A 16866-nucleotide genomic window follows, 5' to 3' on the forward strand; every position below is an offset into this window, starting at 1 on the left:
CGCCCATTGTTTTCAGCGCCAGCCCCCATTGACAACATAGGGAGAAGATCGCGCTCCTCTGCCACTGCTGTCACAGGGAATCCCTTCATCACTGAACACTGACAGCACTGTCAGTGTTCAGTGAAGACTGGACTCCCCGCAGGGATGAAGGGAACCCCTTGCCACGGCTGATGCTGCCACCCCATTGCAAGCAATGGGATGAAGGGAAACCCCGCAAGAGTGCAAGGTCGTTTTCACATGAAAATGCCTCGCATCCAGGGGTTTCCTGTGGACTGCAAGAGCGATATCGCTCTCGCCAGTGTGCAGAAGGCTTTAGTATGATTAGGGGGGGGGGGGGGGGGGGGGTGTTCATCAATGTTTCAAGGAAAAAAGTTCCCATTAAGTATACAGTGACCTACTGCAGCCATCACTGACATATAAGGTGTAAGCGGCTTAGATGTCACGTGTATAATCCGTGTCTGACATCCGCTCCTCGTGGTAACATACATCATATGTACACGACAAGGTATCAATGGACCAAAATAATCATCGATTGCGCGTCATAAGACATCAAAGCGTTAAATAAAAGGTTTTAAGGCAAAAGTAAAGAAAGTACACGGACTGTTTTCTGGAAGGCAGTGTAATACCGTAAGGCGGTTACTTGAAGCCCTACAGTCACCTTCGGGTGTGTTCACATATTAGGGACGTGCGTATTTGTGGCGGTATTCCCGCAGTGGAGTCGCAGGGTAGCGTTACATTACACCTCCAACAGGAAACCCACCGCAGTTTTGTTCTACTACATGAACCAGATTTACTTGAATCCCCTTCACTTTAATAGTAAAACTTTACTGCTGCGATATTCCACATCATGTGAGCGCACCCTAAAGTGGTGTCCCGGGACTTAATTGATAAGCTAGCCCTAGGATGGTTCGTGATTATCCAATGTGTGGGGGTCTGAGCTAAAGAGATGTAACAGTCCTCAGTCACATGGCCTTTCTGCAGCTCAGTCCTATTCAAGTGAACAACAGCGATTTGCAATACAGGGCACCGCCACTAGGTGATGTACTGTGCCATGTCTGAAGGGGCGGCTGCCGGCCTCTTCACTGTACACCAAACAGCTGATCAGCAGCCTTAAAATGAATAGAATACCCACCTATACCGGTGGCTCCCCATCCTGCCACACAGAACCCGGAAGCAGCGGTGGGTGGTCACAGGCAGTATATTGTACACTGCTCAGCCACTCACAGGCTTCACTGGCCATGAAAGAACCACCAGTGAAGCCTGGGGGGTAGCCGAGCGGTCACACGCATAATATATGGCCCGTAGCTTCCTCTGGGTTCTGTGCTGCGGGCACCAGAGCTGCAGCGACACAGGGAGCCGCCGGGACAGGAGAGCATTCCATTTTTCTTTATGTTAAGCCTGTATAACGTCCGTCCCCCCCCCCACCCCCCACCCCCCCACACACCATGTCCCAGAAACAGTTTAAGGAAAAAAATACATTGGGAATGCAGCCTGTAAATCATTTGGTCTTATAAAGCCCATTTCTGCTGACCTAAATGAAGAGTTGATGACGCCCATCAATGGAGAATTGTGTCACATCCCCAGCACAGAGTATGTCCATCTCTGCAACCATCTGGTATTGCTCCCTGCTCCAGTAGTTATTGTACCATGTATCCATCCCTAACTTATTACTAGCATACATATCATAGGTAAGAAAGAAGTAGGAAACGGGTGAAAGGAAGTATTTGACTGCAGGATAAGACTACACAGGGTTTGTTGGTAGTCTGTTACCATGGAGACACATAGACCTGGCTAGGTGCTGTAGGCACAAGGTTTTCAATAAAGAAAATGATGTACCGGAGCAACACAGAATGACTGAAGTGCTTTAGAGGGCAACTACAGGGTGCTGAGGGAACCAGCAGAGGTCCATGCTCAGGGCTAGCGATAATCTACTGAAATATCACTAGTCTTATTATGAGCCTCATGCTGCGGCAAATTAAAGGCCGACTATCCCAGAACCCAGACCAATCAACAAGAAAGTTCTAATAGGACAGAAGTTGATCTAAACAATATTAACCCTTTAAGTCATAAATAAACACTGTTAAAAAGGTTAAGAACTATTTGCCAGGGCCGTTCGGGTAACAACTGTGCCAAGAGCCGCAGGCTATAATAGAAATGCAACCACAACACTAGGAAGGGAGCCTGGTTTTACTATTGTAAACGTAATATAATTTAATATACGGTAAGTGGCCTCATCAAGAACAGTGGCTGCTCCAGTACATAAGTGGTATCATTGATGCCGTTTTAATAGGTTTTCTGTGCATATACAGATGTAGCCAAGTTTAGCTTGACCCTTAGTGCGTTCTGGTAACTTTCTGTGCCAGTTTATTTCCCCTTTTAATAGATTTCAATGGCTTATGATATCTTTCTGAGACAAGCCATCACAGTCAAGTTAAACTTTCCTACATCTGTACCACCCAGGCAAGTCTCCCTTAGAGGTGGTCTCCTATGTTTACATGCGGCTTTATTTCATGCCTCCTTTGCCTTTCCTTCCAGTGTTAAGGGGGATCACAGATATGTACGTTCCCACAAATTACTGCCTTGTAGGCCCAATCTGTCCACAAACCTCCCAGAACAAGTGCAATAAGCAGACATTTCTCTGCACTTGGTCTCCGGGGTGAAATGACCATACGGCCTAGCAACCTGTTCCTGTGCAGGGACCAATCCGCCTGGTGTCTAAGGGGCGGCAGGCACCACGGGCCCCAGGTCCAGCTCCACGTGATGGGTCAGCCACACTGCCTCGGAGCTGGACTCGTTGTCCTCTGTTGTTCGGATAGGGGTGGGCTGGTTCCTGAAGTCGTGCTTGAGTTTAAAGCTCACAATCACCTTTCCTTTCTCTTGGAGAGGAGTTACCTTGATGAACACTCCTACTTTATTTGCCTTCCGGAAGGCGACGACGCTGCAGAAGAGATTGAAGAAGGTTAAGTAAAAGGCAAATATGCTAGAGAACTTAAAGAAATAGATAAAGACCAGAGGTTTCTCAAATTTTCTTTTTCATCCCCACTTTTTAGAAGCTACAAATAACTGACACCGCCCTGAGGGCTTGTTTTCTGCAGGCTAAGATGTATTATTATTTCTCTAACAGTTCTATTTAATGTATTACTTTTTTTTTTAGTGTAAAAGTGCCTAAAAAATAAAAAAATTCTAAACACCCCCCCCCCCCCTCTGTTGCCAAATTCTGAGACCCATCACTATTTTTCCCCATCAATGCGGCTGTGTGAGGACTTCGTTTTGTTTTTTGCAGGATGACTTGTAGTTTTTCTGGTATTGTTTTGAGTATGTACCACTATTTAATCGCTTTTATAAAAAAAAAAAAAAAAAAATTCTAGGAGAAAACCAGCAGTTTTGGCATTCTATATTTTATATTCATAAGGCTGTTTTCACACAAAGAAAAAAAAAAAAAAATCATGCAAGATTCATGTGTAGCGAGATGCACAAATCTTTCACGAATATGAAACCACATTTTTTTTTGAACGGGTTCATACGCATGAGCGATCCTTTCCTGAATTGCACTGCAATGCCGAGGGGGTGGAAAAATCGCAGCATGTCCTATCTTTGGGTGTGCCCTTGCATCACCCATTGTTTTTAAATGGGGGGCGGTTGCATCGCGCTAGGGGCACGTGATGCGAGGCTTCCCATTGAAAACAATGGAAGAAGGTGTAGTCCTCTGCCACAGCGACGGATCTCTACTTTCCTGAAGTGGCGCAAAGTGGTTTTTAAGGGAGGAAAAAAAAAAAGCCTTGCAGCGGTTGGGAATTGCATGCTGACGAGCGCAATCTGAATCCCGCCAGATATCTCACTCGCCCGTGTGAAGTTAGCCGAAGGAAAAATAATTCTATATTTTAATAGTTTGGACTGCAATACATGGAAGCCCTGGGAACCTTGCCGAGGCTCAGGGCTGCCAGGTGAACCCAGTGGAGCCACCCACTTGTTAGCTCCAATAGCTGCAGTTGCAGGTGGGTGTCACCTGTCAGAAACCGCGCCGACATCCGATGGGCTTGTTTTTTTTTTTGCGGGACGGAGTCAAATAGAGAAAACTAAAATTCAGCCATCTTTGTAGGAGTCTTGTTTCTACGGCCCACAAACTGCAACAAAAACATTTAGTTTTTTAATTTTCTGTCGCCATCTTCTGACAGCCATAGGTCTTGTCTTCCCCCCCCCCCCTCCTCAATCAACTGTTGTGCGGGGCTCATTTTTTGCGGGACAGCCTGTATTTTCTGCTACCATTTTTGAATACATACAACTTTTGGATCGCATTTTACTACATTTTTTCTTGGAGACGGTGTGACCAAAAAAAAGCACAATTCAAGGAGTTCTTTATTCTTTCTGATGTCGACCGTGCGGGTTAAATAAGGCATTATTTTGCTAGATCATATGCACCAATACCATATGTGTGTTTTTTTTCCTATTGTGTAGATTCCTCTATTATAAAATATGGCAAAAAGAGGGGTTTTTACATTTCTATCACCTTTAATTTTTTTAAATAATTGGTAAACCTTTTTTAAACTAATTTTTACTTCTCTTTATTAGTCCCACAGGGGACAAGAACTTGCGATGCTTTTATCACTCCTGCAGCATAATGTAATGCCATAGTATTACGTCATATCACAATCTGAGAGGCATTCTATCAAGCCATGCCACAGGCACGGCTTAATAGGTATTCTGCAGCCCCCGGCTGCCATGGCACCCACACAGCAATGTTCGATCTTATTGCGGTGGGCAGTACGGGACCCCAGAACACCGGTCGGGGAATTTAAATGCTGCTGTCAGAATTGACAGCAACATTTAAAAGGTTAACAGCTCTGATGAGCCACGCGGCTTATCAGAGCTGTCGCGGGCAAGTTCCCAACTGTAAGAAACAACCTGCACCTGCATTGTATGGAGTGGGATCGCCCTGCGATCTCCCTTTATACATACCCCAAATGTGCAGGACGTAACTGTACGACCTGCAGCAATAAGGGGTAATGGATGTTGAATAGTGTGAATATTCTGCTTATTACTATTCAGAAACCCTCCGACATAACATCCAGTTACTATAAAGAAACCTTACTCTGGGTCATCCTGGAAATTCTGTGGTTCTGCCAGTTCATCATATTCTGCAGTGGCGTCTTTCCCAGCAAGTACCAGCTCCTTCGTTGGTACAATCACCTGCAATAATGGTGGTTGTTAGAAGACTCATGGAAAGAGAAGGTTGGAACCCTTGTGATTAAATAGCTGAAGACCTTTACTTCAAGGGCCCACCCCCATTTCCAGGGCCACACCCCTAAACAAATTAACTGATTTCAATAAGCCATTTTCTTAATGCCTACAGAAAGAACAATGATGGATGGCAGCCATTGACTATTATGTTTACGTGAAACATACATGCGGTGGGTAGTCCACAGCATTTACAGCTGACACTTAACAGGCCACGCCCACATGGTGCGGAAATACTTTTGTGAAAACCACATTGGAATTTATATACGTTGCGGCTTTTAAATCTGTAGCATGTCAATCCTTACAATTCTGTAGCAGGTCACACGGGGTATACAGTGTGAAACATGGAACATGCCGAGTGGTGTCAGGCTTTACCTTGGCAGTGCTATTAATGTCATACGGATCGCCATCATCGCAGGGCATGAGTGTCAAATGGGTCAGGCTCTCCACGGGGTTAGTCAGTGTCAGCAGTACCTGGCTCTCCTGTAACAAGAGAGGGAAAAAAAGCAAAGTTTCATACATGGTGAGAGCAGAAATTCACAGTTCTCTCATCAGGGAGATTCATTAGTATGAAGCAAACATGAGAACAGCTGCTAAATAGTTCATAAGGAGTCGTGTCTTGTGGTGAAGTGCCAGCTCCAGTACAACGGGGCTCTGCAAGCGTGACGTAAATGCCATTACGTAACTATGTGGAGCGGTCACTTTAATACGCGGGTCTGGAGAGGGGTCTGGAGAGGGGTCTGGAGAGGGGTCTGGAGAGGGGTCTGGAGAGGGGTCTGGAGAGGGGTCTGGAGAGGGGTCTGGAGAGGGGTCTGGAGAGGGGTCTGGAGAGGGGTCTGGAGAGGGGTCTGGAGAGGGGTCTGGAGAGGGGTCTGGAGAGGGGTCTGGAGAGGGGTCTGGAGAGGGGTCTGGAGAGGGGTCTGGAGAGGGGTCTGGAGAGGGGTCTGGAGAGGGGTCTGGAGAGGGGTCTGGAGAGGGGTCTGGAGAGGGGTCTGGAGAGGGGTCTGGAGAGGGGTCTGGAGAGGGGTCTGGAGAGGGGTCTGGAGAGGGGTCTGGAGAGGGGTCTGGAGAGGGGTCTGGAGAGGGGTCTGGAGAGGGGTCTGGAGAGGGGTCTGGAGAGGGGTCTGGAGAGGGGTCTGGAGAGGGGTCTGGAGAGGGGTCTGGAGAGGGGTCTGGAGAGGGGTCTGGAGAGGGGTCTGGAGAGGGGTCTGGAGAGGGGTCTGGAGAGGGGTCTGGAGAGGGGTCTGGAGAGGGGTCTGGAGAGGGGTCTGGAGAGGGGTCTGGAGAGGGGTCTGGAGAGGGGTCTGGAGAGGGGTCTGGAGAGGGGTCTGGAGAGGGGTCTGGAGAGGGGTCTGGAGAGGGGTCTGGAGAGGGGTCTGGAGAGGGGTCTGGAGAGGGGTCTGGAGAGGGGTCTGGAGAGGGGTCTGGAGAGGGGTCTGGAGAGGGGTCTGGAGAGGGGTCTGGAGAGGGGTCTGGAGAGGGGTCTGGAGAGGGGTCTGGAGAGGGGTCTGGAGAGGGGTCTGGAGAGGGGTCTGGAGAGGGGTCTGGAGAGGGGTCTGGAGAGGGGTCTGGAGAGGGGTCTGGAGAGGGGTCTGGAGAGGGGTCTGGAGAGGGGTCTGGAGAGGGGTCTGGAGAGGGGTCTGGAGAGGGGTCTGGAGAGGGGTCTGGAGAGGGGTCTGGAGAGGGGTCTGGAGAGGGGTCTGGAGAGGGGTCTGGAGAGGGGTCTGGAGAGGGGTCTGGAGAGGGGTCTGGAGAGGGGTCTGGAGAGGGGTCTGGAGAGGGGTCTGGAGAGGGGTCTGGAGAGGGGTCTGGAGAGGGGTCTGGAGAGGGGTCTGGAGAGGGGTCTGGAGAGGGGTCTGGAGAGGGGTCTGGAGAGGGGTCTGGAGAGGGGTCTGGAGAGGGGTCTGGAGAGGGGTCTGGAGAGGGGTCTGGAGAGGGGTCTGGAGAGGGGTCTGGAGAGGGGTCTGGAGAGGGGTCTGGAGAGGGGTCTGGAGAGGGGTCTGGAGAGGGGTCTGGAGAGGGGTCTGGAGAGGGGTCTGGAGAGGGGTCTGGAGAGGGGTCTGGAGAGGGGTCTGGAGAGGGGTCTGGAGAGGGGTCTGGAGAGGGGTCTGGAGAGGGGTCTGGAGAGGGGTCTGGAGAGGGGTCTGGAGAGGGGTCTGGAGAGGGGTCTGGAGAGGGGTCTGGAGAGGGGTCTGGAGAGGGGTCTGGAGAGGGGTCTGGAGAGGGGTCTGGAGAGGGGTCTGGAGAGGGGTCTGGAGAGGGGTCTGGAGAGGGGTCTGGAGAGGGGTCTGGAGAGGGGTCTGGAGAGGGGTCTGGAGAGGGGTCTGGAGAGGGGTCTGGAGAGGGGTCTGGAGAGGGGTCTGGAGAGGGGTCTGGAGAGGGGTCTGGAGAGGGGTCTGGAGAGGGGTCTGGAGAGGGGTCTGGAGAGGGGTCTGGAGAGGGGTCTGGAGAGGGGTCTGGAGAGGGGTCTGGAGAGGGGTCTGGAGAGGGGTCTGGAGAGGGGTCTGGAGAGGGGTCTGGAGAGGGGTCTGGAGAGGGGTCTGGAGAGGGGTCTGGAGAGGGGTCTGGAGAGGGGTCTGGAGAGGGGTCTGGAGAGGGGTCTGGAGAGGGGTCTGGAGAGGGGTCTGGAGAGGGGTCTGGAGAGGGGTCTGGAGAGGGGTCTGGAGAGGGGTCTGGAGAGGGGTCTGGAGAGGGGTCTGGAGAGGGGTCTGGAGAGGGGTCTGGAGAGGGGTCTGGAGAGGGGTCTGGAGAGGGGTCTGGAGAGGGGTCTGGAGAGGGGTCTGGAGAGGGGTCTGGAGAGGGGTCTGGAGAGGGGTCTGGAGAGGGGTCTGGAGAGGGGTCTGGAGAGGGGTCTGGAGAGGGGTCTGGAGAGGGGTCTGGAGAGGGGTCTGGAGAGGGGTCTGGAGAGGGGTCTGGAGAGGGGTCTGGAGAGGGGTCTGGAGAGGGGTCTGGAGAGGGGTCTGGAGAGGGGTCTGGAGAGGGGTCTGGAGAGGGGTCTGGAGAGGGGTCTGGAGAGGGGTCTGGAGAGGGGTCTGGAGAGGGGTCTGGAGAGGGGTCTGGAGAGGGGTCTGGAGAGGGGTCTGGAGAGGGGTCTGGAGAGGGGTCTGGAGAGAGGTCTGGAGAGAGGTCTGGAGAGAGGTCTGGAGAGAGGTCTGGAGAGAGGTCTGGAGAGAGGTCTGGAGAGAGGTCTGGAGAGAGGTCTGGAGAGAGGTCTGGAGAGAGGTCTGGAGAGAGGTCTGGAGAGAGGTCTGGAGAGAGGTCTGGAGAGAGGTCTGGAGAGAGGTCTGGAGAGAGGTCTGGAGAGAGGTCTGGAGAGAGGTCTGGAGAGAGGTCTGGAGAGAGGTCTGGAGAGAGGTCTGGAGAGAGGTCTGGAGAGAGGTCTGGAGAGAGGTCTGGAGAGAGGTCTGGAGAGAGGTCTGGAGAGAGGTCTGGAGAGAGGTCTGGAGAGAGGTCTGGAGAGAGGTCTGGAGAGAGGTCTGGAGAGAGGTCTGGAGAGAGGTCTGGAGAGAGGTCTGGAGAGAGGTCTGGAGAGAGGTCTGGAGAGAGGTCTGGAGAGAGGTCTGGAGAGAGGTCTGGAGAGAGGTCTGGAGAGAGGTCTGGAGAGAGGTCTGGAGAGAGGTCTGGAGAGAGGTCTGGAGAGAGGTCTGGAGAGAGGTCTGGAGAGAGGTCTGGAGAGAGGTCTGGAGAGAGGTCTGGAGAGAGGTCTGGAGAGAGGTCTGGAGAGAGGTCTGGAGAGAGGTCTGGAGAGAGGTCTGGAGAGAGGTCTGGAGAGAGGTCTGGAGAGAGGTCTGGAGAGAGGTCTGGAGAGAGGTCTGGAGAGAGGTCTGGAGAGAGGTCTGGAGAGAGGTCTGGAGAGAGGTCTGGAGAGAGGTCTGGAGAGAGGTCTGGAGAGAGGTCTGGAGAGAGGTCTGGAGAGAGGTCTGGAGAGAGGTCTGGAGAGAGGTCTGGAGAGAGGTCTGGAGAGAGGTCTGGAGAGAGGTCTGCTCTCATTTTACTCCAAATGACAAAAAATTACTCTAAAAAAGATAATTAAAAAAAATGTATTTTTACGAATTTTGGAAAACTAAATTCTGACTCACCTTCATATTGCGCAGATTGGGAATGGACATAATTCTAACTTCTGGGATATAACTCCTGCATTAGAGCACAAACAACCAGTCACAAAGAGCAGGGATTCAGCGGTTTCCCATATTAGAGGATAGAGAGGAGACAACGGCGTGCAGCTTTTAGAAGGCTGATCTCTTGTGTAAATGTGTAAAGCTTCCAATGGAACTTCTTATAGAAGGAATTAGAATACGGTATCAGCTACAACATTAAAACCGCTAATGTGACCAACGATTATTTGGGGATCATGGTAACTGTTGGGGTGGAGTATATTAGGCAGGAAGCGATCAGTTGGTTCTTGAAGGTTGTGTGTTGGAAGCAGGAAAAACGAGCAAATGTAAGGATGTGAGCGACTAGGGATCGGGCCAAGTAGTGATGACTAGGCGACTGTCAGACCGGTCTCATAGGGTGTTCCTGGTATGCAGTGGTTAGCATCTATCAGAAGTGGTCCGAGTAAGGACAACTAGTGAATCGCTGACAGGACCATAAGTGCCTGGTCTCATGAATGAGGTTTCGCTTTACATCATATGGGCAGCTGGGTGTATGTGCATGGCTTACCAGGGGAACAGATGGCATCAGGATGCACTGCAGAAATACAAGTCAGCAGAGGCAGTTTGATGCTCTGGGCATTGTTTTACTGGGTATTTAGGTCCTGGCGTTCATGTAGATGGAGCACATACCACCTATATAAACATCGTACAGACAAGTACCCCCCTTCATGGCAGCGCCCTCATTCAGCAAGATAATGCGTCCAGTCACACTACAGAAAGTGTTCAAGAAGGTCTGAGGAACATGACAAAGTGATCAAGTGAGGACTTGTACTCCAAATTCCCCAGATCTCAGCCTAAGGCTTTATTCACACGATCGCATATCAGCCGCTATTTACACGGCCAGGCAATATATGCTAGCCCATCTGACGTATTCCAATGCATAGAGTCAGATGGGTGTATTCCTGCGGCGTAAAAGCGCCCAGCCAAAAGAGCGCCAGGCGCTTTTATGCCGGCCAGGAAAGATAGTCCTGGAACTTTCAGACTGGAATACAGCAGCAGCTGCATAGACTCCTATGAGAGCCAATGACAGTTGCTGGAGAAGGGAGATGGGAGAGAGTTTAGCCTGCCGGCTGTTTGCAATGGCAGGGTGCAGGATGGGGGCGGAGCTAGTTGCTGGCTGCCGACGAGGGGCGGGAGCTTAGCACACTAGCTCTCACCTCGTCTAACCTCGCCTCCTCCCCTTGCTGTGAGCCGGCGAGGGAGGAGGGAAGCTTAGCAGAGCTAAACTGTCTCCCCCTGCCAAACGGCATTGTGGGCTCGGCGTATATGTGCTGGGCTCGGGCCGTATGAACGGGTGCACAAATGTTAGCTTTGTGTGCCAGTTTGCGTTTTTTACAGCGCCGGCGGGCAACCGTAAAAACGTCGACGCCCGTGTGAAAGAGCCCTAATCGAGCATCTGTGGGAGGTGTTGGGGAAAAAACCAAGTTTGATCTACAGAGATCGCACCGAGCAACCTACAGGACCTAAAGGATGCAGATACCACGGGACACCTTCAGAGGTCTAGTGGAGTCCATGACTTGACGGCTCAGGGCTGTTTTGGTATCAGGAGGAGGAAGGCCTACACAATATTAGACAGGCGGTTTTAATGTTAAGACTGATCGCTGTATATAGGTTATAAGGTAATTATGTGACCATAGTTCTCTGCAGCCCAGCTCCAGCTAATCTGACTTGCACTGATCTCAATGCAAGGACAGATTTTTTTTGCTTTCCCTTTAGTGCTGGCATTTCAGGTTTAAATAGACGATACAAGAACTCACACAGCGACCAGCTGGATCTTGAACTTTATAGAGGTCGGGTTGAACTCCGGCTTGCTCAGATTATGTTCACATTTCTGGAAAGATAAAAACAATTACCTGATTAGAGACAAGCTCTGCATTTGGTCCTGTGCAACGGTACAAATACGGAGTGGGATTAAAGCTCCTGCAATCTAGCAGGACCCAAAGGAGAAGACAGAAGCGGTTTTTAAATCACTTCTGCCTTCTCCATTAAAGGCTACATAAAGCTCAATAAGTGCCATGTAGAGAATGCAGGAAGCAGCAGCGCAGTTTCCTGCATGGGACCCGCCGAATATGTGATCACCTGTGACCCCCGGCCTATCAGAGCCTGTAGGGTCTTAGCAGATCCCAGCTCAGCTCTCACAGCGACTACAGTCACTATAGGGAGAAGTCTTCGCCTGTAACTGGGGCTCCAGTTTTAGCTACAGTGGAAAACTGAAATAAGGAAAAACAGTGCGAATATACCGCAGAGCTCTAATAGGTCGTCACTGGAGGCATTTTTTTGTAACTTTTTTTTTTTTCTTTAAAGTAAAGTCTAAATAAAAAAAAAACCAAGACTATAACATTTAGGTTAAAATAAAGTACAGATATGTGCTCAGTTTTTTTGGTTTTAAATGTTTTGACATAATTTGTAAAAGAAAACAAGAATTTTTTTCTTCTTTTGTAAACATTACCCCTAAATAAAAAAATAAAATGTTCAGGAAAAAAAAAAAAAAGGGACCACCACACTACTGTGAGCAACGGTGAAAAGTCCTACTATCTGCAATGTTACTCACATACGTGATTTTTAGTAATCCTACTCCACTTACCCGGCAGCGGAGAGAGCGTTTGATTAAAAGATGCTTGTGACGAGGGTGAAGTTGGGAGGCACATATAGGCTGAAAGTCTGCCTGCAGCAGGCGCTGATCCAGAGTGGTGACTAGAAATAAGGAAAATAAATTAATTAAATTAATTAAAAAGAGGTGACAGATGAAAGATGGGTACCCAAGACCAGTCATTATTTACAACTGGAACCCCTGTGATCATTAGACCCAAGCCCCCCGCTTACAGAAGTGGCCCTCTAGTCAGGCTCCTCCTAATTGCGGTTGCACAAGGGGTATAAAAGAGCACTCTGGAATCTGACTAGTAATCGGTGGGTTTCCCAGCAGCGGGCCTCTTGTGGACTGGTGGAAGAACTGCTGTCGCCCAACACATTCATAGGGGCCATATTCCTTCAAGAATCAGCAAATAAGGGTGCGGATTTTGCAGTATTTCAGCCTTCTATTGCAAAGGGTCAAAATCAGCAGCAAACAACGGTCATACTGCGGATTTAAAATCCAAGGCATATAACAATCCTGTGCGGACGTTTTCCCCACCACGCATTTACTTTAAGTTTTGTTTTTAAATCTCATCCACATGACTTGTATTGTAAATGCTGTGGATTTTCTACACCCCATGTGACCATAACATTAAAGGGAATCTGCAGCAGTGCACACGGCTCCAGATGGTGCGGCCTCCGGAGCGGATTTAATTTTTGAATGATTGAAATATGTGGTGCAAATCCACAGGATAAATGGACCTGCTGTGGATTAAGAATCTGCATATTCATTGTGGCATTCATTTAATGTGGATCTGCTCGTGTTATCCACTTAACTGGTTTAAAAAAAAAAAAAAAAAAAGTGGATTTTCAGTGGCAAAATTTCAAGATGGAGAATCCATCGCCTGAGGACCGACCTGCCCTTAGGATCAGTCTTCAATATCAGCTACAATGAGCAGATTGTGCAAATAACAGGCGAGTGTAGAAAATGTTCCTGAGGCTTTGATGGTCATCTTCACCCTTACTGTTACGACCTATGCATTCGTAGTTAGTATGGAAAGGGATTGTAAGCCGATCCCCGCACCATACAATGTGGGTGCCATCCGTTTCTTACAGCCAACACTCGCCAACAACAGCCGTGATCACCAAGAATGCCGTTAACAGCTGTTAACCTTTTAAAGGTCGCAGTCAGTTCTGAAAGTGGAGTTTAAAATCCCCCGAAGTTCGCTGTGATACAATCACAAGGTACGGTTCACTTGCTATAGCAGTCTGGGGCCTTCTAAAGGCCCACAGAGCTGCCATGTCTGATTGCCTATCAAGCCATGTGTGGTGTGGCTTGGTAGAATGCCTGTCATATCACGGTATAATGTAATACTACTGTGATCAAAAGATGGCAAGCTTAAGCTCCATGTGGGGAGTTTAACCCCTTAATGACGCCCCCCCCCCCCCCAACAAAAGGGGGGTGATTTAAACTATTACTTTTTTTTTTTTTTCTTACAATTAATAAAAAAACTTTATTGATCTTATTTTCACTTTTCTTTTAAGCCCCCATGGGGGACCACAACATGCGATGCTTTGATCCACAAATCAAATCCGCATGCTTAAATTCAACTGCGGGCGCCCATGATTGTCTTCACCCGTGGACATTGGGGCTTAGACGTTCAACTGTTACAGCAGCTTCATATTTGTATTTAGTTTTATGAACCAATGGTAATAAATTAATTATAATAAATTAGAATTCTGGTAATTAGGGCATGTGCCTCTATAGAAACTGCTGCCTGTCAATTAATAAACAGATTACCTTGGATCACATCCGGTTGGGTTGTGGTACAAGGTGTTTCGAGCTCAGCTACATAAACTAATTTGAAAACCCCCAAAACATCTTTGGAAAGCAAATCTGTAAGCTTTCACTAACACAACCAATTACAACATTCAACAAGGAAAAGGGACCAGCGACCGTGTTACCTTCTGTTAGATTGATAGGTCGGGTATAATAGTCCTCAGGTAAAGGCTCCACTTCCTCTAGGGCCTGCGCAGGCTCAATCTTTATCTCCTTCTGATCTTCTCCTTCTTTCAGTCTGGAAACAGCAGATGTTCTATGTCAGCACTAATCCAAGCAAGGAGGATAGAGGCCAGCTGCACTCATATGCAAGCACAATACTTCCTTGAAGGCTATAAGCACCTTTGGAGGCAACTGTTTTTCACTTAAATACATGTATTTAATCCGTTTTGCACATGGGTTTGGTTAAAAATGTTGTCTCCTTTGTCTTCTGCAGCTTCTACATATCACTGTTTATTGAGACTGCAGTCTAAAGGCCGTTTTACATGCAACGATTATCGCTCAAAATTCGTCCAGACGGCCAAAAATGAGCGATAATCGTTACATGTAAATGCAGGCATCGTGCGGTTTTCGTTTGAATGATGGATTTCACTTCACATAAAATCCATTGTTGAGACTCTAAGACTGAGCAAATCCTTTCCGTTTGAATGCATTTCCCTTATCTTTCAACAGACTGCAGGATGTTCCCCCCACATGTTTACAGTAGCTGGCAGGAGAACAAATGGAATGTGCTGGCAGCTGTTTAAAGACATGCTGGGCTCTGCAAACAACTCCTGTAGGTCCTTTTACATACAAACGAAGATGATAAAGTGTTAATGGCCACTAAGGCCATTAACACTTTATGTAAATAGATTGCTCAATCTTTTAATCTTTCATTTGTTTGAAAGATTATCTTTGCATGTAAATGGGACTTAAGTCTCAGTAGAAGATAGGACAGTGTGCTGGACCGACGGCTTAGTTTTCTTCTTCTACAAGTCATTTGAGCATCACAAAGTTCATATTTGATGTAACCATAAATTAGCCATTTTCAATGGGAAACCTGGCATCGCATGCCGTGAGGTTTTTCGGACCCACTGAAAACAATGGGTGATGCATTCCGAAGGAACACCCAAAGATGGGTCACACCACCGGTTTTTCCCAAATTGTGATGCAAAATAAATAAATATCACTCATGTATAGGACCCCATACAAAAGAACAGTGTTCATATTCATGCAGGATTTTCATGGCAGTGTGTGAAAGAGACTTTAGGTTGCAGTTTCTATATACAGAGACCACAAAAGGCAGACAAGCCCCATTGCAAAAAAAAAAAGATTTTCAGCCCCAATATACATGTATTTAAAGTGGTGGAAAAAAAAGTGTCTATAGCCTTAAGATGGATATACACATTACACAGGCGACAAGATTAGTCGTGTAGATTAGCCTCACAACAGGTTTTGGCAGAAAGGGTTGGGCATGCTGGATTTCAGCATGTCCAATCTTTTTGTTCTCAGAGATAAGCCACCGAAAGGCTTACTCTCCCCTGTCCTCATCGAGTAGGCAAGCACGCTTGGCCAGTACAGTCACCAATCATATCTGTATAGAACAAAGCATAAAGGGATTGGTTATCTGGGTCATGCTGCATGAACCCGGGACAGGAATGCCTGTTGCCCCGAGGGTATGTTTTATTCTAAAACGCTGCAGAATTTTAGAATATATGCACTTTAAAGTTGGACTCTAAAAAGCCCTCTGCGTCACGGAGGCGGGCCATGCTGGCCTCTGGCCGCCCGCTGCACCTAGAGACTGACAGCTCTCTCCCCTTTTGTATATAGGGAGAGAGTATTTATTCTGAACATACACGGGGCAATAAGCATCCCTGTCCAGGGTCCACACTGACTGTAGTTCAGACAGCATGAACCGGATGAAGAACTCCTTTAAAAAGGGAACCAGCCAGCATACAACACCCTTCGTAAACTATGCATACTCTTTGGCGCCAAGATGGGCAATGGGAGCACCTTTATTTCTGTTAGTGCCATTACAGAGAAATCTGCATTTTTTCACCCAATGTGCCGTACATAAACGAACTCTAAACTGTCTGCTGGACATTGTTCTCAACTCAAACCGGTTATGCATTGTTGTTCAGCATCTTCCCCAACCCATCCCTGTTAATTGGCAGCTATAGCTCCCTTCTGCTTCGGAAAGGCCATAAAGTGAATGGAGATGCATGTAACCTCCTCAGTCACCATCCGCTCTGACAACCTGGTCTCTGAAGGGGTGCTCACTTCGGGTTTCTTCACACGCTGTGGGTTCCAGTCTCAAATGTAGAAAATGGCATTGAAATAAAACCATAGGTTTTAGTGTGTGAAACGAAGACTTCGGCCTCCATTTCACAAGGTTTCCCTTCGAAAATACAGAAAGCGACAGGAAATCTTGTGAAATGGAGACCAAAGATTTTCCTTGGTTTCCAGTATTTTAGGCTGACCGAAAAGTGCAGTTGACTAGGGGCAGAAGCCTTGTGAAACGAACACTAAAAGGGAGGGCATCTCCAGTAATCACACATTAAAGCCTACGTCTCTGTCCAGGAGTCAGTAACAATACCACTTACGGCATTTAAGACAGAACCTAGAGATTTAAACCCACTGTGTGCATGCCACCAACACCGAGTCAGAGTGGTTGTCTGTTTTAGATAGCCCATCTACATATACCCTAATAGGACACGTGGCTGTCAATGGGGAGGGGAGGATGCGCTCCTACTTGGCACATTGCCAAGACACATAAGGAAGGCCTAGTGACACAATGGACACTTTCCCCATCAATTGCAGTTCATCTGGGAGACCCTGGAATTTACACTTTAGTGTAAGGTACAGGGTAAGAGACGCCATTGCTGATTTATGGTCACTTACGTCAGTCCAGCTAGAGGTGTAATGGGGACTCCTGGTCTCTGGCGTTGTAGTCTTGTACCGCGGCCGTACTTGTCCTGACGAAAATGCAAGAAATTGTTAGGAATGTAAAAATAGAGCAAATACGATGCAAGAAAAGCTATGAGAAATGTAAGGTATTCTAATGTGTAATGGTATGCGGATCAGTAA

At 48.4% G+C, this 16866-nt stretch overlaps 1 protein-coding gene across 3 annotated transcripts in view; it reads right to left on the reverse strand.

The window, feature by feature from the left end:
• Window positions 1-1432: 1432 nt before the first annotated feature.
• DCTN4 (dynactin subunit 4) overlaps window positions 1433-16866 on the reverse strand; it is a 33257-nt gene continuing 17823 nt past the window's right edge. For all 3 annotated transcript variants that reach the window (XM_066590406.1, XM_066590405.1, XM_066590408.1), the window contains 8 exons: window positions 16681-16754; window positions 13926-14038; window positions 11974-12083; window positions 11147-11220; window positions 9315-9369; window positions 5611-5718; window positions 5090-5187; window positions 1433-2938 (listed from right to left, as the gene is read on the reverse strand). In XM_066590406.1, coding sequence (XP_066446503.1) covers window positions 2716-2938; window positions 5090-5187; window positions 5611-5718; window positions 9315-9369; window positions 11147-11220; window positions 11974-12083; window positions 13926-14038; window positions 16681-16754 — 855 coding nt within the window. In that variant the 3' untranslated portion in view covers window positions 1433-2715. The remainder of the gene's footprint in view (window positions 2939-5089; window positions 5188-5610; window positions 5719-9314; window positions 9370-11146; window positions 11221-11973; window positions 12084-13925; window positions 14039-16680; window positions 16755-16866) is intronic.

This window comes from Eleutherodactylus coqui, chromosome 2 (genome assembly GCF_035609145.1).
Source record: "Eleutherodactylus coqui strain aEleCoq1 chromosome 2, aEleCoq1.hap1, whole genome shotgun sequence".
NCBI lineage: Eukaryota > Metazoa > Chordata > Amphibia > Anura > Eleutherodactylidae > Eleutherodactylus > Eleutherodactylus coqui.